Source organism: Manacus candei, unplaced genomic scaffold (assembly GCF_025592945.1).
Source record: "Manacus candei isolate 608988 ecotype Guabito, Panama unplaced genomic scaffold, ASM2559294v1 h1tg000037l, whole genome shotgun sequence".
In the NCBI taxonomy this organism is placed as follows: Eukaryota; Metazoa; Chordata; class Aves; order Passeriformes; family Pipridae; genus Manacus; species Manacus candei.
The window spans coordinates 17,460,520-17,486,391 of NW_026138085.1; the positions used below are offsets into that span (position 1 = coordinate 17,460,520).

Genomic DNA, 25,872 nt, shown 5'->3' on the forward strand with positions numbered 1-25,872 from the left:
GCTGAGCTGGGACTGGGCACCCTCTGCACCTCCTCTTTTGCTGAGACCTCCCAAGCCACCCGTGAACAGCTCCACGATGCCACAGCACCCCCAGGCTGGCCCGTGTGGCACAGAGCTGGGGCAGCTGGCACAGAGCCACGGGCAGCTGGCACAGCCCGCGCATCTCCAGCACCCAAACCCACATACACCAACTCTGCACTGAACCCTGGGGGTCCAAGGACCTGTGTGGTGTCCTCCAGCTGCTCCAGGGACACTGCTGAGCTGAAGGGAAATCTGCTTGTCAGGATGGAGTGGTGAGATCCCCCCAGCACAGCACGTACAGACACTGCAGCCCCCAGAGCTCTGCACACTCAGCCTCACTGAATCCCCCCTCCCCAAACACACCCCCATCCGCAGCTGAGGGAGCAGCCAGACCAGGGACCAGCAGAGTCACTGCTCTCCAGACTCACAGCAAACACAGCATAAGCAACAGAGTAACCAGATGTTCTTTTTCATTCTTTTCTTGCATAAAGCAAATATACAGACAGCACAGCAACTGCCGGGGACAGCATGTACCAGGTACTGGCATCTAAAACACACGCACACTGAACTGATGTTTGGTTTAGTGAGACCCACAGAACTACAGAATGGTTGGGCTGGAAGGGACCTCAAAGCTCAGCCAGTTCCACGGGCAGGGACAGCTCCCTCAGAGCAGTCACCAGGCACCTCCGGCAGTGAGGGCACGGGCACAACGAGCACAGACAGCGCACACCCTCTGCCTCCAATATTCTCCTTACAAAACAGAAGCTAATGCTCTGGTTCCAGACTGCAGCTGCGCCCTCGGAAAAGATCGGAAAGTCAGCGAAGCAGAACTTTGGCGTCTCACAGCCTGCAAAGTTGTCAGTGCACTCACAGAACGCGGGGGGCGAGTCCCGTCTCTCAGCTGGTCCCAGGCCGGGATGTCCCCGAGCAGCTCCAGGGGCACTCCCAGCACCCTCCGGCTCCTCGGGCAGCTGCCCTGGGCTGGCCGGGGCTCTGGCCGGGGCTCTGTCCGCTCAGCAGCGCTGGCAGTGGGGAGGGAAGGAGAGCAAACAGTGGGCTGGGCCGTCCCATTATCTCACCAGTCAATCATTAACGACGGCGCTGCTGCTGCCCGAGCTCTTGGCCAGCGGCCACGGCTCCCACGTGGGCACGGCTGAAAAGTTCCATGAACATGCTGCCAAGGCCATAGAGGAGAGAGCAGGTGAGGCCCCTGCGACCCAACACACTCCTGCACATCCCACCCGGACGGGACGGGACAGCACCGCCTCAGGAACATCCCTCACATCCCACCGGGACGGCACCGCCTCAGGAGCATCCCTCACATCCCACCGGGATGGCACTGCCTCAGGAGCATCCCTCACATCCCACCGGGACGGCACCGCCTCAGGAGCATCCCTCACATCCCACCGGGACAGCACCGCCCCTCTCCCCCCTCGCTGTGCCTTGCCTGTGGTGTCCCCAGCCCGGGGTCACAGAGCACAGGAGCCCTTGCTCTGGGGCAGTCGGGAAGCACTGCTAACAAAAACTAATTAAATCCAACTGAAAGTAGTTAGATTTAATCCAACAAAGTAGTTAGATTTGATTTTCTTAAAAGATTATGCCCTGCTTCCTGAGGGTGAGAGAAAAAGGGTTGTACAGTGGAAGTTAATGCAGCTCAAGGCAACTCTGAAGCTGTGTTTTATACACTGCAGGGGTTTTTTTGTGTGGCCTTTTAATTATTTTTAAGTGTTTTTTTCTCATAAAAGAGCACAGAAAGCACACAGATTGAGGCTTTCATCTGATTCGTGTGACTGAATCAACTCAAACCCCTGCAATAAATGTTTTCTGCTTCCAAATACATGTGATGAAGCCTCACACAAACATTTTATAATGTCCTTATCCAGTGAGATGAATTCCTGCTACTTCCCAGCTGGGCTTAAAAAATAAGCCGATTTTGTGCCACTATTTTTTCCCCTCAAACTAAGCTGCCAACTGGATAATGCCATGCTCTGTAATTTGTTATGTATTGTCTCTCAAGGGAAAACTGGGCATTCCTCCCACATTTCCTACAGAAATAATCTGCTCACCTGTGGTTATGCTGTTCTCATCTGTTGGAAGGAGAAAAGTGGCCTCCAGTGGGGGACAGGCTGAGCCTGTGGGTTGTGCCTGCCCTCACCCCACTCTCCTGCAAGGCCATGCCAGAGTCATCCCAGAGAGCTTGGAATGGGGTTTAATGCAGGGAATCTGGAGAGGACAGGGATTGTTGTGTTGGGAAAGTCTCAACTCCACATCTCCTGTGCACGAAGAGCCTCTGGAACACCATCCTCTGATTCATGTAATCCATGTTTGAGGTTCTTCTGTGAGCAAACACCCAGGCTCCTCTTCAGAATCCTGCACACAAACGGGCCCTCCCCGAGCCCAGTCTTTTTCACCAGCACATAACGTGGTCAGTAACTTTGCATATGGAAAAGGGCTCCTGGGAAGTTACTCAGTAACTAACTCAGGGTTTAGTCATTGAATTAAATCCTGTTTTCACCCAGCAGTGACTTGGTATCTGATCAACTGCTCTGCCACAGGCAGCGAGGGGACGTTTCCAGCAGTGCAAGAAATGAGAAGGAAAAAATTCTGCCCACAAAGGCAAAGCTGAGCAATCCTCCTGCCAGGGGATGAACAGAGCTGTCACTCCAGGTGTCCTCCATGCACAGCAACTGCTGTACATCCCTTTTGCCACTGGTCTGTCAGAGGATGGCTGGTTTGGTGCAGCACTGCACACAAACCCAACCTCAGTCCCACAGGAATAATCAAGGTTCCAACACAGCACATGAGAAAACAGGGAAGTCAAAGCCATCGTGTTCCCACCCTGCACCTCAGAGGGTTCATTCACCAGCTCCTGCCTCTCCCTGACCCTGCAGCAAGGCTATTCCCTGCAGACAGTTTGGTTTGGCTCTGGGATTTGCCACAGATCTTTGTAAGGTTTGGCTTTTATATTGGGAGATTTTTAAAAGACATTTCAACACATCAAAATTGAGTGTCCAGACTTTTCCAGACACAGCACAGTGCCTGACTTCTGCCTCTGTGAGAGAACTCTGCAGATATTCAGGTTCAAGAGCCCTTAAATGAAGTGTCTCCTGTATGTAAACTGGGGATCAACAGCACTTTTCTTACCACACTGCTGTCAGGATAAACCCATTAAAAACTGTGGGGCTTTGAAAACAATCCCCTCCTAACCCAAGGGAAGGCTCTGGGACTCACTGAGTGTCATTCCAGGAGGGCTCTGCAGCCACACTCACACATGGAACACTGGGGAGGGCTCCTTTAGGGCCCTACTCTCACAGTAAATCCATGTTTTACAAGTATTAGCAATTAAACCTTCCCACAAAGCGCTGTAGATTTGGGCTGACTAATTGCCCTTTGCTCCATCCTCAGATTCAATCACTGGTAAGATTTTTAATGACTAAAAATGATTGAATGAGATGGGATGGGGACACCCCAAGGAGAGAATTTACAGCTGCTCTTGGCAATTAAAACCACTAGAATGCATTAGTGTCAGAGAACATGACAGAATCATGGCAGAAACCTCACTCTTGTGTCAGCCACGAGCACTCCACCACCCATTCATCAGCTCTAGGAAATAACCAAAGTGTTCTCAGGGGATCTGCAAGTCACAAAGCTCACTTAGGTTTGATATTGATAAACTTATGGCAACAATAATAAACAGGGCCAAGAGTAAAAACAAACAAGGGGATTTTGTAAAAACAACAGAGTTGAGATTCATTTCAGTCATCCTCGAGTACCTAAACCTTTAGAGTACATTTACATGTTTTCAAACTCTTATTTGCACCCAGAAATACTAATGTACATGGTGGATTTCTTAATTGAGAACTAAGACTTCCAGGCAAGCCTTAATTTGTACAGCTGGTACTTTCAGAGAGGCGTAAAATCTCATGACACTTCCCAGGATATCAGTGGTTGTCATCAGCGTGGCTTTCACTTGCAAGCATTGCCACAGTCCCTGCACAAAACTGCTTGGAACCAGAAAAGAATAATTAGGATTATGGGGCAAAATTTGCCTCTTGATGCTGCTTTACAGATCTTCTGCTCAACCTGCACTGTGCTGGGATGTGTCCTGTACTCACTGCAGCTCCTGAAGGCAGAGCCCTGCAGTTCTGGGCAGCCCCTGGAGACACCAGTGACTGACACAGCCAGGGCAGGGGCTGCTCCCTGCTCAGCAGCCCCCTGCATTCTGCACAGCCCCTGAGTGCCAGGGAACAGCACCAACAGCCCAGGAACGTGGGCACACTGCAGGGACAGCAGAGAAACACAACATTCAAACAATTCTCTGTTACCAGAGCCCAAACACAGCAAAGCAGCCACTGGCTGAACCCACAGGGCAGGATAAGGTAACCCCAGCTCCTGATGTGAGCCCACATGTCCCAGCCCTGCCCTGCTGCCTTCCCAGCCTTTATCCTGAGGGCTGGAAATCACAGTCCCGAGGGGAAGCAACACAAACACAAATGCTGCCCACAAACCCTCCCATCACCCCGAGGGCTGTTACCTTCAGGGGCTGTTTCATTCCTTGGCATCAGCTGGGACACAGATGGCTGTGCAGTCACTCTGCTGCAGAACTAGGTCAGGGCAGCACAGATAGCAAGGAAAAATAAAAATCCTGGGGTTTAGCCACCAAAACCATCCAAGCAACAGCAGCCTAGTAGACAAAACAATATCCCTGAGCAATCTCATCACCCCCAGACTCTGCAGGTACAGCTGCCCTACCCATTGAGCACCCAGCCAGCAGGGCAGAGGGCTGTGCCATCACACACACTCATTATTGTTTTACTAGAATCCAATAATTCCTACAGGAGTTAATCCTTCTGCATGACTACAGCAAACACAACCAACATTTTTTTACATTGCCCATTATGTAGTTAATTGGTAATAGTTCACAGAAAAAAGGTTACATGAAGTCACTGGTATAGTTTTAAGTCTTACTGTTCGTGGATCAAAGACAGGTCCCCGTGTTCCTTCAGTCCCTGCTTGGATACAAAATGTTCTGCAGCCAAAGCAATTTAGAGGAGTTTCCTTTCTCAGGCTCCTTCCAAGGCTGTTTTCCCAGTTCCCAGCACTGTGAGCAGTTGCAAGGAGCAGAGGGAAGCAGCTGTGCTCCAGGGAAAGCACAGTTGCAAAAAATTACCTTAAATTGGTGTGGCTGTGTCAAGTCACCTAAATCTCCCCGGGAGTTTTGGCTCAGTAAGGTTACAGGATTGGTCCCTGGTTAAATATCTAATGGAAGATCATCAGGTGAGAACAATCAAATCACATCTGAAAGCCTCATTAGAAAAGTAAACCAATATTTAGCCAAACAAATTTTGGTTTTCCATCTGAAACCATGCTGTGAGCTCATTTAAATGCTACACCAGCAATGTCTGAGCTCTTTGAAACCACAGGAAAATCTTCAGAGAATATTGTGTCACCCAGCACTGGGACATTGCAGTTTCTGAATCAAGGGGCTGTACCAGCCTGGATAAGTGCTTTTAATTTTGTTCTTTAATACTGTTTCTCAAACCAGTTGAACTTCATTTGGTGACCCCCGGGCCTCAGAGTGGGATCTGCTCAAGCCATTTAAGTGGAAATGAGTCCAGGTTGCTGCTGGAAGGGGAGGGATTGTCTTCGCTCTCCCCTGTCCCCACACCAGCCTTGCTGCAGCTCTGCTGAGTGGGTTCAGTTTGCTGAGCTGGCAGAAGTTGATCAGGGTTTTATTTAGTTTTCTGAGGGTTTACTGAGCTGAAAGAGTTAACAGAGGAATTGGGTGAGTGTTGAATCAATGTCAGGACAGAGGAAAGAGGAGAAAGCTGCTGAACTTCCTTCAGTATAAAAAGGAGTGTGGGCATGGACCACACAAAGCATCAGGGGCTGTCCCTCCCACCTGGGCTCACCTGGGCTCATGGAGGGGTGTGTGCCTGGGACACGGGTGTGCACCCAAACAGATTTACCAGAAATCTGCTCTGAGTCTGGTACTGATTCCACTCAAACCTATGGCAAAACTCTTTGTTTATATTGGCTAAAGGAAAGAGCATTCACAGAAGAAATGTGGCATTTTGTTTGGGGAATGTGTCATTGACAGAATGCACTTTCATTTTTCCACAGATATTTATAAAACCAGAATTTAAACACAACTTGTTCCTACACTTAAAAAGCACGTTCAGGAGCCACACTTGCAGCCAAGTACTGAGGCGTAGACAGAGTGCAAATAAACAGCTCCCACAGGAGGGGGGATCTGTTACTTGTAAGAGGCCAGAGAAGAAAGCAGAGGGTGACAGGGGGGCCCAGAGCAGCAGTGCCAGCTGCTCCTGCTTTTGTCATCGGGGTGTGCTCCTCCCTGCACTTGGGCAAACAAATGCCAAGGGGGGCTCTGGAGGGCTGTGCTCCCGTTACAGGGCAGGAGCAGGCTCTGCTCCCTCCCAGCACTGCAGGACACTGGGGCTCTGTTACAGGCAGGCTAAATAAATCATGTGGCCATGAGATGTCCTGAGGAGAGGAGCTGTACCCACGCAGAGCAGGCAGCTCTGCCACACTCCCCAACAAACCAGCACAGCCTGCTCTGCACTGGGGGGTTAAAGGCAAATTCCAGGGGGTCAACAGAGGCACTGACCATGAAGGTCTGGGCTTGGAGGACAGCCCAGCTCAGAATAATGGCTGGGAACAGGAATTTCTTTCTCGCGTGCTTTGTTTTCTGCAGTGGAGCCTCCAAATGTATAAACTCAGCAGGATCTGAACTTCTGCTCTTGGAATGGGGACTGATGGCTCTTGCTGGGGACTCCCATCCCTGGAAGTGTCCAAGGCCAGGTTGGACAGAGCTTGGAGCAATCTGGGCTAGTGGAAGGTGTCCTTGCCCAGGGCAGGGGGGTGAAACTCGGTGTCTTTAAGGTGCCCTCCAGCCCAAACCATTCTGTGATTCTGTGAATGTGGCTTTCAGAAAAAAGAAAAAGATCAGGCTGTCTCCCAACACAGCTTGAGCACATATTTTCATAAGTAAAAGCAATATTGTTCTAATAATCAAACACCAAAAAGGGTCTCAGAGGGCTCCAAGCAAACCTGGCTCATTAATCACAGAACTTCACACGTGGTGTTAGTTTGGCCAGGAGTCTGGAAATGCCAGTTAATCATTTAAATTTTGGAGCTTCCCTGGACTTCAGAAGGTATTGGAATGACAGAATAATATCAAAACCATTTTACAATTAATATTTTAGGAAGCACACATTTTCTTTATATGAACCATTCCTGCTAATAAGAACCTTATTCTGGAAGCCATGCACAATGGAGATTTTCCAACAGCTTTTGCAAGAGTTTTCACTGTGGAGAAAACTGAGGAACAAAAATAAAAATGCTTTTCATGTGGTAAAGTTGTAAGAAGTTATTAACAGAAAACAGGAAGCCCAGAAGACGTCAGTTCTGAAATTCCTATGAGTGGATGCACAAGATGCTACAATTGATCTCTGCTTTTTAAATTTGATTTTATATATTAAAAGAAGCAATTTTCCTCAATACAAAATGTGAAATTCTATTACAGTCATCTAATGATGACAATCCACTAACAAACTTGGAGTTTCTTTTTTATTTAATATGAGGAAATCCTTCTTGTTTTTCCAGTCTCTTTCATATAATTTAGGCAAGTATACATATAAATATATCTAGAAGTGCTTTGAACTCAACACTTCTCAGACCCGGAGCTGAAGAATGCTCCTCAATGGGCAGGTTTGGGGCTGTTCAGCCACACTTGGGCAGTAAGTTAATGGCAGAAGTGGGAGGAGAACAGGCTCTTTATTTGCAGCTCCCTGCTCTACTGAGCAGAGCAGATTTCATGTGAGATAACTGTGCCAGGGCACTTTGGGGGGCACTGCCAGGGGGCAGGTCAGGTTATGGTCACACATTCTTAAGCCCAACAGCCCCAGGAGCACATGCAACATCAAATTCCATTTGTATGCCAGAAGAGGTTCTACCGACCCTCCCAAACCACCCCCAAGACACCTTGGAGATGCCACCAAAGCAGTTGTACAAACCTTGCTGCTGTCACAGACCTGGGCCTGGATTGAGGGGTCTCCTCAGTGCTGGTGCCTGAGATGTGCTGTGGGGGAGCGGAGAGAGCTGGGAGAGAGAGGCAGGAGGCTCTGACACACCCCAGCCACTGCCATCCATCCATCCATGCACTCCCAAGCCTGGTTTTGGTTAGTCCCAGTCACTCCCATCCATGCACTCCCAAGCCTGGTTTTGGTTAGTCCCAGTCACTCCCATCCATGCACTCCTGAGCCTGGCTTTGGATAGTCCCAGGCACTCCCATCCATGCACTCCCAAGCCTGGTTTTGGTTAGTCCCAGTCACTCCCATCCATGCACTCCTGAGCCTGGCTTTGGTTAGTCCCACAGTCACTCCCATCCATGCACTCCTGAGCCTGGCTTTGGTTAGTCCCACAGTCACTCCCATCCATGCACTCCCAAGCCTGGCTTTGGATAGTCCCAGTCACTCCCATCCATGTACTCCCAAGCCTGGCTTTGGATAGTCCCACAGTCACTCCCATCCATGCACTCCTGAGCCTGGCTTTGGCTCCACCCTCGCTGGAAGTGCCACATGGCAGAAACAGGAGCTGAGCTGAAGGAACAGATGCTGCTCACAGAGAAAGTCAGATCCTCCAGTTAATCAACTTATTTCAGTCAAGGGTTTGCAGGGAATTCTCGGGACTGGAGCTGGAAGGTTAGAATTTCCCCGTGGCAGAGGTGTCAGAGGTGAACTTTGCCAGCCAAGACCTGCCAGGAACTGCTTTCTGGCACTGTCCCATCACAGACATCTTCAGCCTGGCAGATGAATTGGTTAAGCAAGAACTGCTTCAGTTCATATCAGAAATCACTTTTTCAGCTTATCTACAAAAAGCTTGGAAGTACAAAGTTTTGTTTTGTGCCACATGAAGCATTCCAATTCCCCCCCCAAATTAAACCTTTTATTTCAAGGTATTCAGGACATGCAAAACCATCAAAGACTGACCCAACTGTGACATGGGCAGCACAGTAACCAACAGGCAGTAACCTGGCAAGGGCTGCAAAACACACCTCAAAGTGGGCCACTTTTTTTGGGTGGTTCACTCCTGCTGAGGTCTCCGAGCAGCGCTGGAGGCAGCTGCAGCAGCAGACACTGTGAGGACAGAACTGCTGCCCCTCCAGTCTCACAGGTAAATTGTCTTGGAGCTTCTACAAATGGTCTCCAGCAGCAGGGACAGCTGAAGGAACGGGAGGAGGGAGGTTTCAAATTCTCATCATACTCCTTTCCTGTTCCTGAAGTAGTCTGTGCATTAGCAGGGGCAGGTGCAGAAATGTCCATGATCCCAGAAATAATCTTACCTCGTTCCATACATGAAATGCTGCCCCAAGAATAAGCTCCCAAAGAGGAGAGAGGTCATTTCATATTCAGGATGAAAACCAGACAGGTCTGTGTGTTCCTGAAAGGCCTGATGTGTATCAGCATCACTTCCATTTCCTGCAACTTGTTCCAACAAACGTTTATCCATTTGCCTGGGATATTCCAGCTGGAGACATAATTTGATGATTTTAAAAAGAAACATGAATCATGTTCCAGCTGTTTAAGAACAAGTCTCAGGATAACACACCATCCTGTCAATGTTAAAAAAATAGTCTGTCAATCCTTTACGAAACAGGAGCTCTGTTCCTCTGCAGTTCAGACTCCAGATCTGGCAAGGATCAGCTACGGCCCAAGGTGCTTGGCTTTGATTAGTTGGTGAAATCTAAGTATTCTAAATTTAGGACTGAATTTAAATCCCTGAACAATCAGTTTGCATAAACTCAGTAGAGCTGATGTATTAAAATTTCCAGTCAATCCACAGTAAGGACTAATATTGCAAACACAAAGCAAATGGTGCTTCACATTATAATGAGGTATTAGAGCCTGACACCTGCTATCACACCATCTAACAGGATATTGTCATCAACAGAAAACCAAAGAACATCCTTGCAACTGAAATTTGTAGGGTAACATCTGCAGAAGCAGTCAGATTTTAAAAGCTCTACAGTCAGCTTCTCCTAACCTCTTCCTTAGAAAGGCTGGACAGCACTTAAAACTTTTATATTAATTTATTCCAAATTGTACAAAGCAATCGTTTTTTACATTTCCAAAACACTTACTACAAAGTGATCAAGGAAGAAACTACTCATTCCTTCAAAGCCACGAGACAGACAACTCCCTTTACAAAGAAGTTCTAGCAGTTGTATTGACTTTTTGTCAATAATTTTTGCTCTGTATTAAGTGATACCTGCTGACCATTTCGTTTGAGGAGTCAGTTTTACTGGATCATGACTTTATGCTTGTATTAGTTGGCCAAACCAACCTAGAATTTCAGTCAGCATCAGATCTTTTCTCCTCCAAGGATTTCCACAGTACATGCATGTACTTTATTTACACATATGTTCTATATGTGTGTGTGTTTGTGCACATACATGTACCCACACACACACTCATAACATTGCTCTAAGTACTGGACTGCTTCTGTCTGCTGAAAGAAGTTTGCACAAACTTCTCTGGTGCCACTTCTGGCACTTGAGACACGTGGAAGGGAAACAAGTGTCTGGAGAGTTGTAAACAGGTATGAAAAAAAGCCTTTTGGAGTGGAATGATCTCCCCTGTGATCACTGTCCAAGGAAAGAGGCCATGGGATCGTCAGGTCTCTGCCTTTTCATCCTGTAGGCTTCCATCTCCTCCTCTGTTGGCTCCCTGGCCTCAAACTGGCTGTTGTAGGGTCTCTTCCTCTCATCCAACTGCATGATTTCTTTAACATGGAGCAGACGAGCCTCTTCTGCATTTAGTGCCTGAAAGGAGAGCAAAGGAAAACAAAAATTCCACAAGGCAAGTTAAGCAAAAAAAACCCCAGAAGGTTTTTCTTAGATTCTCACATGATGGACAAGCAGCAGGCAGAAGGGATAAGCAATGCACACCTGTCTGGCACACCTACAGCACATTTCACTTCAGGATCATTTTTTAGTGTTTAACATAAACTGATACTAGAATGCTATTTAGCAAACAAGACACTTTAATCTTTTTCCAGTTGTCGAAATCAAGTAAAAAAACTCCTTGGATTTACCTAAAATGTAATCATGATCCAGCAAGTACAAAAGCAGGTAAGCAAGCATCTGATCTTAGGGATTTGGGATGGTTTGCTGTTGTATTCTGGTATAGGTTTGGGGGGTTGATTTTTAAATCCTTTGTATTATTCTGCCAACTACTCCTGCTGCTCCTTGCTACTGAAAAGAAGTGCATTTGTACAGTGCCTTGATTAACCACAGATTTAATTGGTGTCCCCCCTGGACACCCTGAGGCTGCTGTGCCCCTGGGAGGGCTGCTCAGCAGCAGGCAGTGCATAGTTTGGGGCATGGATTTACTGCACCAGCTGTGAGACTGGGCCCAAGCCTGGCATAAAAGGTGCTAAGTTAAGCTTTGACAGTGCCTTTGATCTCTCCACCTTTCTTCAATACACAAATCACTGTTCTGCAATGTGTTTTAGAGATCTACAGCTGTAGTTAGTGCCTAGGTATGAAGTGTTCTAAGTCATCTAAACTACATCTTTTAAAACTAAATATTTATTGAACGTTTGCCTGAGAAACAAGGACTGTACTTCAGAACATCTAACAGCATTTTAAATTTGCTCTAGCTCCAAATTAGCATCAAAAAACATCCCAAGGTACAGCACAGGAACTACATTATAGGCTTTATAACACTGATGTAAAATACATGTCAAGTTCTTTTTGCCACAAAGCCACTGAAGAATATAGTGCACCTTTTTCAGTTTTTCTTGCTTCTTTTTCTCTTCACCCTCACTGTCCGAATTTGAGCTCTTCTTGTGCTTCTTCTTTTTCTTCTCTTTCTGTTTCTCTTGGTGGATCTGTAAGGTGGGAAACAAGTTCCTGTTAAGATGCAACTTGCCAACATTAATAATGTCCAAGCCACTAAATCCAGACTTCTCTCAATGCTATTTGAGAGCTTAGTTTTCCATAGAGGTGTTAATAATCTAACAATGCAGTCCAGTCATTTTCAGGCACATTATGACTCTACAGAATTTTGTAGTTATGCATATCATTTCACCTCTTAAAATGTTGAGGCAAAATATGTCTTCCTGAGAATGGGAAGCATCCTACCTCCATCAGAGTTTTGGGTTTTGTCATGTGTTCTTCCTCCCCAGGCTGCTCTTCCAGTAAACTTGCTTCTGTGTTCTACACGACAGACAAGAGCAGGGATGCCCAGTTATTAAATGCCCACATTTGAAAGGGGAAGGACAAAAGAAATCCCACAACCCCCCAAAAAACCAACCCTCCCAAAAAGCAAAACAGTCTAAACCTTAAGCAAGGCAGGAGAATGCTTTCCAGCTCTTCCCAAGTGACTGAGACAACACTTACAGCGATTTCTTTCCCAGCCTCTCCTGTGCAGTAGGAGTACTTGACAAAGGAGTGGCAGCACTTGTACCCCCACTTGCCTTCTTTCCAGTATGAACCCCAAATGCACTGCAAGAGAACACACCACAGCAGTTATGGCACCAGGACACTCCTGCAGGAGGCTGCAGTTTATTGCTCAGCTTATATCCTGGGGAGTGAGTTATTCAAACAGTCCAGAAGGAAGTTAGGAGCAATACTTCTGCTATTCCACATCAGCCCTACAGGTGCACTGTCAGAAAAGAGAAAAGCAACAGCATGTAGTCAACTCATATTCAAAGTGGAAGGGAAACAGAGTAACTTCCCCTTTAGTTTAAGACTGCCATGGCAACTCCTTAAATTCACATCCCAACCATGACAATCTGAAACTCCTCCTCAGCAGAGAAGGGAGAGTGTCACATTTGAGAGAGGAGAAATTTATTTGCTGTATTAATTATATTGTACTGTCTCCTACTATCCCTGCAACGGGAAGGTATTTAATTTTTCTAGAATTTTAACACAACCCAGGGCTTACTGTATGGTTGTTGATCTTCACATCCTCTTCATACTTAGAGCAAGCAATAGCTTTCTCTTGTCCTTTGATGACTGTTCCATGCCTGGAGTACTCCACATAATCTTCTGTTTGAGCTAACAGCAGCTCAGCTGGTGGGGCATCCAGGTGTTCTTGTCCTCCATACTAAAATGCAAATAGAAATGACATATAATAGGTTTGAAAAAACCCACCTTTCCTGTAGTTAAATAAACATTTCAAAAATGGCACCTTCAGTACCTTCTGAAGAAGCCATGAGAGTGGATGGTGGCAGTTTAATCTGTAATGAATACTGAAGACAGAAATACATCACCTCCCATGGCCACTGTGGTGTTTAGTTTTACATGGTTGGTTTTTTTGGTTTTGTTTCATGCCCAGAGAATGACAACAGTGATATTCCTCACTGAGAGCAGGAAAACTTTTCAGACCAAGCCAAAAGGCTCTGGTACAGCCAGAGCAGCATTTTCTGTCCCCCTTCAAACTTGAATGTTGACAAGGTTAGTAATTAAATTGATTATTTAGGTCTTCTGCAGTTGCCCAAGAAGTGAGTTGCAAAATATAAAACAAATATTTATGTACAAGACTGCACCCAAAACTTGAGTCATGAAGAAATTCAGATTTCTTCAGTGGAGAAATTCTGACAGTTATGGAAGAGCTCCAAAAATTACAAAGAAACACCAACAGATGTTCAGAAGTTCCTATATTAAATAATAACATTAATCTAATCAATGATAGTGTATAAAAATATTTTTATATTTATAAGTCTGAGCTGCTGAGAACAGCTGATGCCCTTTCACACAGGATTAGTCATCTTGGTTGTTCCCCAAGACCCAGACATCCAACTTGACAGAATTCTTATTAAATAAAACCAAATGCCTATTACCTTCTCTAGGATGCTTTCTTTCTGCTGTGCCTTGAAATCTTCTTTTTTCACTTTGAAGGATTTATAAAGGAGCTCTAATTTGGTAGGGTCTGCTTGAAGATGAACTTCAGAGCCTTTGTCATAAGCTTCCCAAGCAAACACTGTGTACACAAGAGATTTCACTCAACATTTACTCTAAACTGACATACACATTCAAACTACATTCTTCAGTTCTGAAGCAATTTGGAAGAAGACCTCAATCCAAAAAGACTTATTTCTCTTTTGCAAGAAACCAGCAGCTGAAGTGTTTTAAGTCCCTTTCCTGACAAAGCCCCCAGAGCAGCCCCACTCACGCTGGGTCTGTGCCATGGAAATGGTGTCTCCCGTGTAGCGAACGAAGTTGTCACCGGCGTAACCAACCCTGCAGGGGAGAGCAACAGGACTGAGCACCTGGAAGGGCACTTCCTCTTAAATACAATCACACAACTTCAACAGGGAAGAAAAAACTCCCTTTGTGCCCTAAGAGTTAAGAGTGGAGGGAGAAGCAGGCACATTGAACTGGATACATGAAATGAAAGCCCTGGCTCCCTGTGGAGCCATGGAATTATCCCACAGCCCCCTGGAAAACCTGCTGTGTGTGTTCACAGGGAAACATGGCACAGGCCTGGAACTCTGAGTTAAACTCAGATCTAACTGCACAGAGACAGCCATCAATGGTGTGTGACATTCCAGCACAATGATCCTCAGCTCCTGGATCCTACCTCTCCAGCCCAGCCCGTGTCTGTGGCTGAGTCAAAGCCTGGGAACAGCTTTGCTGCTGCCTGCAAAGCTGAGACACTTCTGCACAGCCCTGAACAGATGCACAGTGTGTACATGAAACACAGGTTGAAGATCAAACAATGTTAACAACCCCATCCCCCCCCTTTCAACCTCCCCAAGGTCACTCTGGAAAATTTACAGTTTGCAAAGCTGTGGCAGAAACAGAGTCAACAAAGGTCAAACTATGACGAGAGAGACAAGCGAAAGCATCTGCATCTAAAACAAAAGTGAATTGACTGGCATTATTCTAGCTGGGGGCTAACAGAGGTGGAAAGAGCATTATTTACTACCATTTAGGCACTGCCACTCTATTCCAGGCAGTGAGCTAATGCAATTGCTGTGCTCTGAATGCATGTTTTACTCACAGCCTGCCTGCTCTGGAGGTTCACAGCACAGCACAGGTCAAGTGCCTGACTGGGGTGCTAAGTGAGACAGCTCCGTGTGCAGCCAGGGCTGCCCATTTTTAATTAAAGATGTGCACCTTTAATTAAACTGGCTGAATAGACAATGTCAAAGCTTTCAGATCTTCACTATGCAGAATCCACTCATATAGGAGATCTTACTCCTAATTCAAACACTTAGTTAAGTACCACAGACACTCTATGTTAGTCTCCAGTCCTGAATGCCTCCCAACAAACATAAGATAAAGTTTAAGATTTAGTTACTGAAATAATTTATATAAACATCGTTAGTGTTCACAGGCATCACCTCTAGATGCAGCAGTGTTCTAGTCCCTGTACAGATCACTACACAAAATGAAAGTCCACACATCCCTGGAGATCAAGGGTCAGCATTACAAAAATACCACTTTTATACACTAAAACAAAAGGTGCTCCTAAATAAAACAGGGTTTTTTCCATGTTTACTACTACTTCTATACACAACTGACCAGAGATTAATTAGTAAAAGGACATACAGATAAAAGAAAATATACAACTATTTATCTAATTTTTAAGAGTTTTGTTGGATACACAAGAATGACCCTGTTTTAACTTACTCATCTGGATTCTTGCCTGTGTTGGCATACGGGTTCTCCCTCATGGCCCTTGTTTTGGGATCATAATAAGCAGAGTTTGGATCTAGATTCCTCAAGTACTGGGGAAAGAAAGAACATACAACATATTTATGATTTTAAAAGAACTGAAGTGAGTCCTTTATGCCCCAGTTTATTTAAAAGTTCTATCCGTGTAAAAAGATGACCTTTATCAAGCCATAACACAAACATGAACAGAACTGAAAACAGACCTTAACCCCAAGACACAAAGTCATTAATAACTGAGTGCCCACTTTATTGAACTGTTTGTAACTGCTCTTTACTCACCTTGGCAATATCTTCCCGAATGCGCAGGTTCCGAACCGTGATACGTCTTTTCGAGTCAAAGTTCTGCCCAGGCATATCAATGTCATCTGCATATTTATCTTCATCCTCATCTTCACTGTTATGATCTCTTTCCTGAGGAGAGATGGGAAACTTCTAAGTCATTCACTCCAGAGAGCAGCCTGAGAATCTGATCCTAGTGGTTTCCTTACAGTTCTGCAACCCTGCAGTTCCAGGCCAGCACAGCTCACCCAGGCTGAAGTGCTGTCAGGCCAACCTACCACTGACACTGCTCAGAAATACTCCTGGGGAAGGATTTCCACTTCCCCATGTGGAAACAGTTATCAAAACATAACTGTGATGCTATTAAGAAAACAGTTATCTTGAGCAAAATATACCACATTAAAAACTAATTATGTGCTTGCATCTCTAAGGTCTGACAACACACAGGAATTAAAATAAAAACCCCTTTAAGAAATCCAGCAATCTCTGCCTGACAAAGACCAGGCAGCCAGTGGCATGGCCATGCCAGTCAAACCCTTATGCCACCCTCATTTCACTGCTCCACTAATACAGGTCCTTCCTTCTGCCCATGAGTGATGCAGTGGGTAATCAATCATCTTACTGTCTGTGAATTGGGTTCCTCTTCTCCCCACTGGTGTCTTGGGGAGTTCTGCAGCAAACAAAGAGCACATCAGCAGAGAAGACAAGATAGTGGAGAGAGGAAAGATGGCAGGGATACAAAGGGCAATCAAAGCAGAGCTTGATGCTGGATACAAAATACAATTTACCAGTGGCACAAAATGCAGAAAGATGCTACATAATGTTCTAGGAAAGAGCTCTTAACTGTCTCTAAGACATACAGGTGTTGGAGGCCTTTTCACTGCATCCCCAACTAAATTTCCCACTCTTTGCAAGAAGAGCAAATTCTAGAACTGTGTTGCTGTTATTTAGAGCTTGCTATGCCTTTGAACACTGGTGGATTAGACTAAAATATTTCATATCATGCAAATATAACCAAGTTTCAACTCTGAAAGCTTAGAAAACAATCAAGAGGATATGTATTCAAGGATTTAGTTAGAATTTAGAGGAATACTAAAAGCATGAATCAGAAGGCATAATTGAAGCTGGACAGAGATAGCCTGACTTCATTTTTTTAACCTGCTTAGCCTCCAACTTGAAAATACTTGCAGGGGTGAAGATGGAAACAACTGTGAGCCCTGGAACACTGACCAACAAATTGGCCAGTGCTGACTATGCAAATCAGCCCCAGTCCTCTTCTTCAGAGACAGTTCTGAAGTTTGTTTGAAACTTTTTTCTTACAGCTTCATTTTTTAAGGTGATGCCTAAAGATTTTTAGGCATTTTGTAAATTTTAATACAGCTGTATAACTTGCTTTCACTTTAGACAGTTACTAAAGTGTTTTCTCCTGGTTTGTGCTACTTTCCATTGAATTTCTGTTTAACAATCTTTCCAAGGAAAGAGATTTTAGCAAAGACATCCTGTTTGGGATGTGCACCTGGACCAGAATAATAAGATATATTGTAGTCAAAACAAGATAGAAGGCCCAGAACCCCTGGAGGGCTGAGGGTGGTACCAGGGGCAAAGATGGGTTTTGGGTTGAATGTACCCACTACATATGGAAATTAGTTAAACTTATAGCAGTGTGAGAATGCTCTGTGTGTGTGTGTTAAAATTAGAATTTTGTATCAAAGATTACTAAAAGCACTGTCTATAATCTAGGAGGAGCTGGAGGAATTAGTGGAAGGTGCAAACTCTGCAGTCATAAGCCAGAGGGAAATACATTTGCTCAGCCTTCAAAGAACCAGAGACATTACAAACAGCAACAACTGAAGACAGTAAAAACAAGTCGGTTTAAGACAAAGAAAATACCTTCTTATTCCAATTTCTACTAAGCATTACCAAACCAATACAGACTCGCATAAGTCATTACCTCAACACTGGCCAGATCTTAACAATCTTTAAATACAAAAAGAGCATTTCAGTACATGAAAAAAATGACTACATGGAAAACAAGTCCTTCTGACTCGAAATTCCATGTAATTAATTTTAGCAGGAATAATAATCACACAGAATTTTAGCCCATAAGGGGAAAACAAAGCAACTCTCATTGGAAAGATGCTTCAAATTCTTGAATATGACACAGAGTGCCAGGAAAATCTTTAAATTACTGGAGGGCATAAAACCTAATAGCAGACCCTGCACAGAGAATAAAAGAGTCAGAAAGCAGAAGTAATCTGTTGTTTATTTATTCAGCTTAAACAAAAATAAATTGGGGTTTAGTTAACTTACCACTTGCTCCAGCTTCCCTGATGCCAACTCCTCCTGAAGCTTCTGTGCTTTCAGGGTACGTTTGGCCTGGGGAAGAAGAAAATACACTTGTTTCCATGATTCTGTTCAGCACAAGGTTTAATATTAACAGTGCACATTAGCAGTGTTCCTCCTCCCAGCCCAGCCAGGCCAAACAGCCAACCTTTCCCCAGGGAGTCACAGCCCCTACGTACCAAATCAACCTTGGAATATTCCTCCACGATCTTCATGTGCTCCTCTGGGTTATACCCATTCCAGCGATCCCGCTTCCCGTCGTAGTCAAACATCAGCTGGGGCTGCACGTGTTCATCCGGGGCAATGTTCATGCCTGTGTATTTTGCTCCAACTTTCCTGGGCCTCTGAAAGAGAAAAGGATGGTTAGATCAGCCCATTAGGCTAAAATATGTGACTCAGATATCCCTTTAAAAATCTTATCAATCAAGCTCCTCTCTAAAGCCAGTTAAACTCAGCACTGGAATTGTAAACAAATGCAAGCAGTTCTGCATTTCAGTGTAGCACAGTTGACTCCAAACCCTATCAATTTCTAATTCTGTTTTCCACAATTAAGAAAGCAATCAGAACAGTTTTTAGGTGGCTTCTGGCTGACATGACCCAGAAAGACAGGCACAGTAGCACTTGAGTTAATGCAGACTAACATGACAAGTTAAACATTTTCACTTATTACTGCAGAGCTTGTTACAAACAGAACTCACCAACAAAACCCCGAGTAGTATCACTTTTCCCCTTCATTTTTCCTACAGAACAATTTCTTTAGAAATTTCCAATCTCAACATTCACAGTCATAATACTGACTTTTTTTTTTTTTCTAAAGCCAGTATTTTTTGTCTGACCTATAGTTGGCTGTTCTTCACTAGGAGGAGCATTCCCATGGTTTCCAAAGCCATTAAGTCACGGACAGAAGTGCAGTTTACCTCCATGCAGTCCTTCTTTTTGTGTGTCAGGGCCCCACAGTTCTCACAGGCTCCTTTTCGGTACCTCGTGGCCACAGAGTTCTGGGCAGGGGCACAAGGGCAGAGTTACACAAACCTGGGCAACAGTCATGAAGTGACACCCAAGGTGTGACCCACCCAACCCCCAAACACTGCAATCTGCCTGCTGAGTGAGAATTCCCAGTTCCTGCCCCCCTCAAGCCCCTGTAACCATCAACCAGTTCCTCATGCAATCAAAGCAAATCTTTATGTTCTGGCAAAACCCTTTTGCATACCTCCTGAACTCCTCGTTTGTACCAGTCTCCAGAGGAGCTGTACTGTTTCTGCTTCTCTGGCTGAGGTCTCTGATGCTTTAGGGTGGGTCTTTTAGAAGGATCTATGTACCATGGCACTGAGGAGATGTACTGGGGGATGTGAGGATTGATATCCCTGTAAAAGATGTTGTGTCAAAAATACATGGCACGGGGAGAAAACCCCACAGCAATTCAGCCTAACAAATAACTCCCACATTGAGGTTCAGAGCTTTAGGAGAGATAATAAAACAATGAAGTTGGTAGAATGCATTACAAAATAAACTTGATAACAGAGACTTTCACTGAGATTTTGTTGCTACCTAATTCACCTCAACTCCTGACTCCAAAGCAAGTGGCTTATTCTGTGTAACGTTACTGAGCACAAAAATAGCAACACTTGTCTTCTCAGAAGCAACAAGCCTCGTAGAAACAAGAGAGGGAGGAAGAACAGCTCAGGTACACAGGGAAGCTCCCCCTTACTCATGTTTGAAATACCACCTGTAAGTAGCTGCATAAATGGGACTTTTAGCAGAACTGTCAATAGCTCACAGCATTTTTGGGAGAGTATCTGTCTTCTGAAGCATTCAAAGAAAATCTACAAACTTCAACTATTTCCTTCTGCAGTGACTCATGCAGAAACCCTGTGTCACCCTCCTAACCACTGTGTAACCACACCAGAAAAAAGGCACTTTTAACCAGCAGCTTTAGAACAACCCAGCTTTAATAAAACTCACTTTCCCTCTTCATCCACCTCAGCAGGTGCATTTCCAAGTTTTCTCTGTTCTTCCAGTTCCTTCTTTTTCCTCCAGTCTTCCCTTGTCATCTTCTTCGGCTCCTCCAGGCTCACGTCGTTTGCCCCTCCTGCAGGGGTGGCGTTCGCTACCGCCCCCGATGCCATTTTGGCTCTGTCCCCTGCAAGAGGCAATAAGCGAAGACAAACGCGCCGCCCTGCACCCGGCGCGGTGTGAGCGCAGCCCCTCCCGCGGCCTGTGCCGCCCGGGCCGTGTCAGTGCCCGAGCCAGCGGCAGGGCCCGCACGGCGCCTCCTTACCGGCACTACCGCACGGCCCGGGCACGGCGCGACAACGCACGGCGGCCGCGGGGAACCAGCGCCGGGCCCGGGGCCGCGACCAGCTAGGAGCGCGCGGCGACACCCCGGCGGGCCCGCTCTGTCCCACTCCTTTATCCCAATCCCGCTCCTTTATCCCAATCCCGCTCCTTTATCCCGGTCCCTGTTTTTACCTGCCGGGCTGCGCCACCGACCCACAATGCCCTGCGGCCGCACGCCCACTTCCGGGGTGAGGCCTTCCCCCTGCGCCCGCCCCGCTCGTGAGCCAATTGGCTGCCGCGAGTCAGTCGAACCGGCCAATGGGCGGCGCGGCGCCAGTTTAAAAGCGGCGCCGTGGGGTCGCGGGGCGCTTTGAGGAGTCAGAGGGTGCGTCGGGTATTTGGGGACACAGCGGGGGTCGGGCGGTGCTGCCGGGCCCAGGGGTGAGTGAGGGTGTCCCGCCGGTGCCGCCGGGCCCAGGGGTGAGTGAGGGTGTCCCGCCGGTGCCGCCGGGCCCAGGGGTGAGTGAGGGTGTCCCGCCGGTGCCGCCGGGCCCAGGGGTGAGCGAGGGTGTCCGGGCGGTGCCGCTGGGCCCGGGGGTGTCCGGGCAGTGCGAAATAGGGGTTTGTTCCCCCTCATCTAGGGACTAGTACCTGACAGCTCCGTTGGCTTTAATGTAGCTTGCCTAAATAGTGTGCTGTGATGGAGGAAATGACAAAAATTATTTCTTCTTTTTCCTATATGAACTTTGCAGGGTGGTCTCATCAACTTGAAGATGGCAGCTGTGATCTCTGTTGGTGCAGACAATGTTGCTCCTGACAGCCAGCTGCTCATCTCTCCAGGGTCTTGTGAGTATTTGCTGCCCTAAGGCAGCAAGGGGTTGAGTGAGGGGCAGAAATCATGTTTTGTTATTCGCTGTTTTCAATGGTTTTCTATTCATATATCTATTTACCTAACCAATTTTTCTAAGCTCATCAATTATCATAAAAATTAAGATAACTGGGCTTTTGTCATAGATGTGGCTTATACTTATGAGTTATAAATGGTGAACAAAGGTTTCTATGGCAAGAAGTTTTCCAGCATATGCACTTACTGAAGCTTTAGGGTTGTTATGGTGCTAAAGTTTGCTTTTTTTTTCTTCCCACCACTCCAGCAAAAGGAAAGAGCACACACTCTAGAGGAGTAGTTTGCACTCCACTTCATAAAAAAGCATTCTCACCTGCAGCCATGACTTGCTCTAGGAGAAAGGCTCTTGGTAAAAAAGCAATCACTACTGCAGCCATGTCTCACTCTGGGGGAAAGGCTCTTGGTAAAAAAGTAAACACTGTACCTGAAGGCACATATCAGCCTTTGAGAAAGGCTCTTGGAAAGGTGAATACAACTACAGGAGTCACGAGCAAGATGCCTGAGGTGAAGCAGGAAAATCAGCCCCCGATGAAGCAGGAAAATCAGCCCCCGATGAAGCAGGAAAATCAGCCCCCGATGAAGCAGGAAAATCAGCCCCCGATGAAGCAGGAAAATCAGCCCCGCACTGCAAACAAAGTGAGTACAACATGCTGCTGCAGAGGGGGGAGAGGAACGTGTGGTTGGTTGTGGCTTAACCCTGGGAGATTAAACACCACACAGCTGCTCCCTCACTTTCCCTTGGTGAGATGGGTGAGAGACCTAGAAGGGTAAAATTGAGAACTCCCAGGCTGAGATAAAGACAACTTAATAAAAATCTCAAAGGAAGACATAAGCAGCTGAGTGATGCTGTGCCAGTCCCTGAGCAGTGGCAGCCTTGGCACACTTCCCCCTGTGTTCATTGCTGAGTGTGCTGCTGTGCAATGTGGGGATGTCCCTCTGCACACTCGGGGTCAGCTGTCCTGGCTGTGCACCCTCAGCCTCCTTGCTGGGGGTTGTGAGAGGCAGGAGGGGCCTGGGCTCTGCAAACCTGCTCAGCAGTAGCTCCCACAGCTGTGTGTATTGATGCTGTTCTCAGCAGGAATCCAAAACATGTCTCATATCAATTACAAGGAAGGAAAATAACTATTCTAGCCAAAAGCAGTGCACCTGCATAGATGGCTCTGGGGAAGACAAGCTCAGTTAATGCCTTATTCACGTGTTAAGTACTAACAGTTTCATATGAGCTTAAATGTTCCAGTGCAGTCACTTGTTGTCACTGTATGTAGTACTGAGCTACACAAACTGCTGAAATATTTGCCCATCTCCAGCTTGTTTGTGTTGAAGGTGTAGTATTTAGGCCTACTTGAGGACTGTAGGGCAGGTGTGCTTGTCTGAAGACCTGAATAGCACAGGAGAACCACTACAAACATAATACAGTAGCTCAAATAATGTGTCTTCTTTTTTTTTTTTAAGGCTGATGAAAAGACTGAATTAGACAGCTGGACTTCAGAGTCTGATGAAGATTTGGTAGAGTGTAAAGAAGAAGACTGGGCTGAGTCTCAAGAAGATTGGCCAGAAGTAGAAAATATGTTTCATTTTGATCCTCAAGGTAAGAACTATTGGTGTAATTATTAAAATGAACAATAAAGCTTTCATGAGTGCTGACATTGTTGTAGGACTTTATCCAAGCTATTGTGGCACACAAAGCCAGCATTGCATTTCTCCTGAGTCCCTTCGGAAACAAAAGGGTGCTTGCTTTCTCAGTCTTTCAAAGTGTGTCCTTAAAGTCTTCTTCATGGGGATGTGAGTGTGTGAAAACTGCTGTGCCAGAGACTTCAGTGTCAGTGAAACATGTGCTGTGCTTGCTGAAGTCATGAAAAGCTGCTCTGTGTTAGCAGTTATATTATGCAACCTAGTCTTTTGGTAAGTGTCTGTGTAGGGAATGTCACGGACAGCTAAGGTGTAACTGCAAATCAATACCCCTTGTGTTGTGTTGTTTTAGATTGCTTCCCATTTAATTTAATCCAGGAGAATTTGCAGCTTCCCAGGCTACTGCACACTTACTTACTCAGACTGTCTTTCCCAAACAGACTTTGAGGTCTTTGATGTTCCTGAGGAGTGCAAACTAAGCAATCTGGACCTGCGTGGTGTTCCCCTCATGGTATATCCAAGGACATACCACAGATGTGTAGAGGAGGAGCCAACACCTCTTCCCACTCCAGAGCTGTCGTTTACACCCAGTAAGTGGAACCTTAGCCTGCTTTTCAGTACAGCAGTGCTCCTCAGGGTTTGGGAGGGAAGGCAGTTGGCTCCAGAGTGAATTGCTGTTGCTGTCTGAGCTGTACCAGAGCAGTGCCCCAGCACCAGCCAGCTCTGGTGTGGTCCAGCTGATTGGAACTGCCCAGCCCTGCTGGTACAGGTGGTGGTCTCAGTGGTGTTGCTGAGGGATGGCATAACCCAGCTGCCACCAAGCACCATAGAGCTGCTTCCTGGGTCCCCTGCTGTGGGACGGGGACGGGAACTGGAAGAGAAAATGTGAAATAACTCATGGGTTTGAGATAAAAGCAGTTTAATAACTAAAGCAAAGGCCATGCGTCAAGCAAAGCGAACCAAGGAATTAATTCACTACTCCCCATCAGCAGGCAGGTGTTCAGCACCCCCAGGACAGCAGGGCTCCATCACACGGGATGGTGGCTTGGGAAGACAAATGCTGTGACTCCAGATAGCACTCCTTCCTTCTTCCCCCAGCTTTAGGTGCTGGGTGTGATGCCAGGGTGTGGGATAGCCCTGGGGTCAGGGGCAGGCAGCTGTCCTAGCTGAGAGCACTGCTCAGCAACAGCTAAACCAGCCCTGATTTACCAACACTTTCCAGCACAAATCCAAAACACAGCCCATACCAGCTGCTGGGAAGAAAATGAACTCTGTCTCAGTGGAAAGCATCACCTGAGCAGTCTTTTGCAGTGCTTTGCAAACTGTCAGCTAGGTGGGATTGGTTTAGACTGTGAAACAGTATTTCCCTTGGTCATTCAGGAGGTTTATGCTGAGCTTCTGGGAGCTGACTTGTGTTAGTGCACATTGTGAGTTTGAGGCACTGATTTGATTTATTTCTAACTTATTTCTTTAACTGATTTGATCTATTTCTAACTTCAGACTTGCTGCAAGCACATTTTGACTTCATTGCTAGCCTGGAAAAACTACACTTCCCTGAGCTGCCACCATTTCCAGCTGACTTTTATGAGGAGCAGGAATGTTGTAACAGGTTTTAAATTTCATGTAGTTCTGTATTTTAATAAAGGCTAATCTAACATGCATAGTACTAGATTTGTTCATTTTCAGTAGGCTCCAGGTGTGAGTAGTGCTTCAGAAAGAGGTATCTGACCAGCAACTAAAGCAGAGCCTGGGTAAGCTTGTAAGCAAGACTAATACACTGTTATGAACCATATCCAGGGATTGGTACCTGCTGGTTAGACTACATGGCTGTGATAGATTGAGGTCCACCTGACCTCAGTTTGCATAACTTGATCCTTTAAAACACATGCAAGGGTTTAAACCAGTCTAGTGTAAATCAAGCACTAGAGCTGCTGCTCTTCCAGCATTTTTCATTTGAAATTGTTTGCTCTCCCCAGTGGTTCTCTAAGGTGATGTATGCTGGGTTTTTATGCAGCTATAGACTGCTTTTAATTGTCACAGCACTGTGTGGCTCCAGGGGCTGGGAGCTGTTTGGAAACTTCAAAGGATTCACCGAAATATCAAACGAACCAGATAAAAGGTACAGGTAAAGGAAATTCTATGTAGGGATTTCAGGGTTTGACTGATCCTTAATTGCATTTTAATAGTTTTTAGTTCTTAACTTGTCTGCCTTTACTGAGATCAAAGTTTGATGGCTTCAGTCTACCAGAGACACGAATTAAACAATAGTCACTATAAAAGAAAATGACAAAATGCATCTTTGTCCTTATCAGTTCTAACAAGCTGGGAAGAAAGAGTTGAAGCTTATTTTAACAGAGAAATTCCTGTAACTAAGGCACCGAAACAGCTCCACAGTGCCCTCCCGTGGCCTCTTGTCAGGCAGCCACAGTCAGGTGAAAACAGTCCCTGGTGTGTGAATCTCTGCCCAGCCTGGAAGCTTGGTCTGTCCTGGATTCTTCTAAGGCTGTTTAGGTGTTGCCCAGTCACATTCCTTCTTTGAGAGCTGCTTTTAGCAGCTGTGTGATCCTTTGCTTGGAGTAGAGCCTATTGTGTTTCATCTCCTGGATTTTGTGAAGCAGCTTATAAATTCTTTTAAGGTATTTTAAATTGTTAGTTAAAGACTCCCATTATTATGAAGCCAAGGCTTCTAATTCCAAAGCTGACTTACAAA

At 46.0% G+C, this 25,872-nt stretch overlaps 3 protein-coding genes across 10 annotated transcripts in view; 1 reads left to right on the forward strand and 2 right to left on the reverse strand.

The window, feature by feature from the left end:
- Positions 1 to 4,772, reverse strand: part of LOC127473870 (protein Shroom1-like) — a 35,345-nt gene extending 30,573 nt beyond the window's left edge. For 4 of the 7 annotated variants that reach the window (XR_007905613.1, XM_051794031.1, XM_051794026.1 and 1 more), the window contains exon 1: positions 893 to 1,204. The gene's annotated coding sequence lies outside the window, so the exon portion shown is untranslated. Of the gene's footprint in view, positions 1 to 892; positions 1,207 to 4,555 lie in introns of those variants that run through there. The other 3 variants (XM_051794032.1, XM_051794028.1, XM_051794033.1) reach the window with 2 other exon arrangements.
- Positions 4,773 to 10,113: 5,341 nt separating this feature from the next.
- Positions 10,114 to 20,885, reverse strand: SLU7 (SLU7 homolog, splicing factor). 2 transcript variants are annotated; one of them, XM_051794085.1, is made up of 16 exons: positions 20,822 to 20,885; positions 20,315 to 20,492; positions 19,563 to 19,716; positions 19,270 to 19,350; positions 18,532 to 18,696; positions 18,320 to 18,385; positions 16,632 to 16,679; positions 16,010 to 16,141; positions 15,686 to 15,783; positions 14,223 to 14,290; positions 13,891 to 14,030; positions 12,993 to 13,154; positions 12,446 to 12,550; positions 12,188 to 12,262; positions 11,830 to 11,934; positions 10,114 to 10,864 (listed from the first exon to the last, which is right to left on the reverse strand). In XM_051794085.1, the coding sequence occupies exons 2-16, from the start codon at positions 20,476 to 20,478 to the stop codon at positions 10,685 to 10,687; spliced, it is 1,743 nt and encodes a 580-aa protein (XP_051650045.1). In that variant the 5' UTR covers positions 20,479 to 20,492; positions 20,822 to 20,885; the 3' UTR covers positions 10,114 to 10,684. The 2 variants fall into 2 exon arrangements, with proteins under 2 accessions (XP_051650045.1, XP_051650046.1); XM_051794086.1 differs by lacking the exon at positions 16,632 to 16,679.
- Positions 20,886 to 20,932: 47 nt separating this feature from the next.
- PTTG1 (PTTG1 regulator of sister chromatid separation, securin) lies at positions 20,933 to 24,835 on the forward strand. The gene is made up of 6 exons (XM_051794177.1): positions 20,933 to 21,014; positions 21,382 to 21,475; positions 21,781 to 22,169; positions 22,986 to 23,121; positions 23,603 to 23,752; positions 24,663 to 24,835. Exons 2-6 carry the CDS (start codon positions 21,403 to 21,405, stop codon positions 24,776 to 24,778), a joined length of 864 nt encoding a protein of 287 aa, XP_051650137.1. The 5' UTR covers positions 20,933 to 21,014; positions 21,382 to 21,402; the 3' UTR covers positions 24,779 to 24,835.
- Positions 24,836 to 25,872: the final 1,037 nt, after the last annotated feature.

Coding starts and splice junctions, on each gene's coding strand:
- SLU7 (XM_051794085.1), bottom strand. CDS start 20,478: ATGGCATCGGGGGCGGTAGCGAACGCCACCCCTGCAGGAGGGGCAAAC. Junction 16,142..16,631: donor AGGAACCCAATTCACAGACA/GTAAGATGATTG, acceptor ATCTCTCCTCAG/GAAAGAGATCATAACAGTGA. Junction 12,551..12,992: donor TGAAGATCAACAACCATACA/GTAAGCCCTGGG, acceptor GTTCTCTTGCAG/TGCATTTGGGGTTCATACTG.
- PTTG1 (XM_051794177.1), top strand. CDS start 21,403: ATGGCAGCTGTGATCTCTGTTGGTGCAGACAATGTTGCTCCTGACAGC. Junction 23,122..23,602: donor GTTTCATTTTGATCCTCAAG/GTAAGAACTATT, acceptor TTTCCCAAACAG/ACTTTGAGGTCTTTGATGTT. Junction 23,753..24,662: donor AGAGCTGTCGTTTACACCCA/GTAAGTGGAACC, acceptor TTCTAACTTCAG/ACTTGCTGCAAGCACATTTT.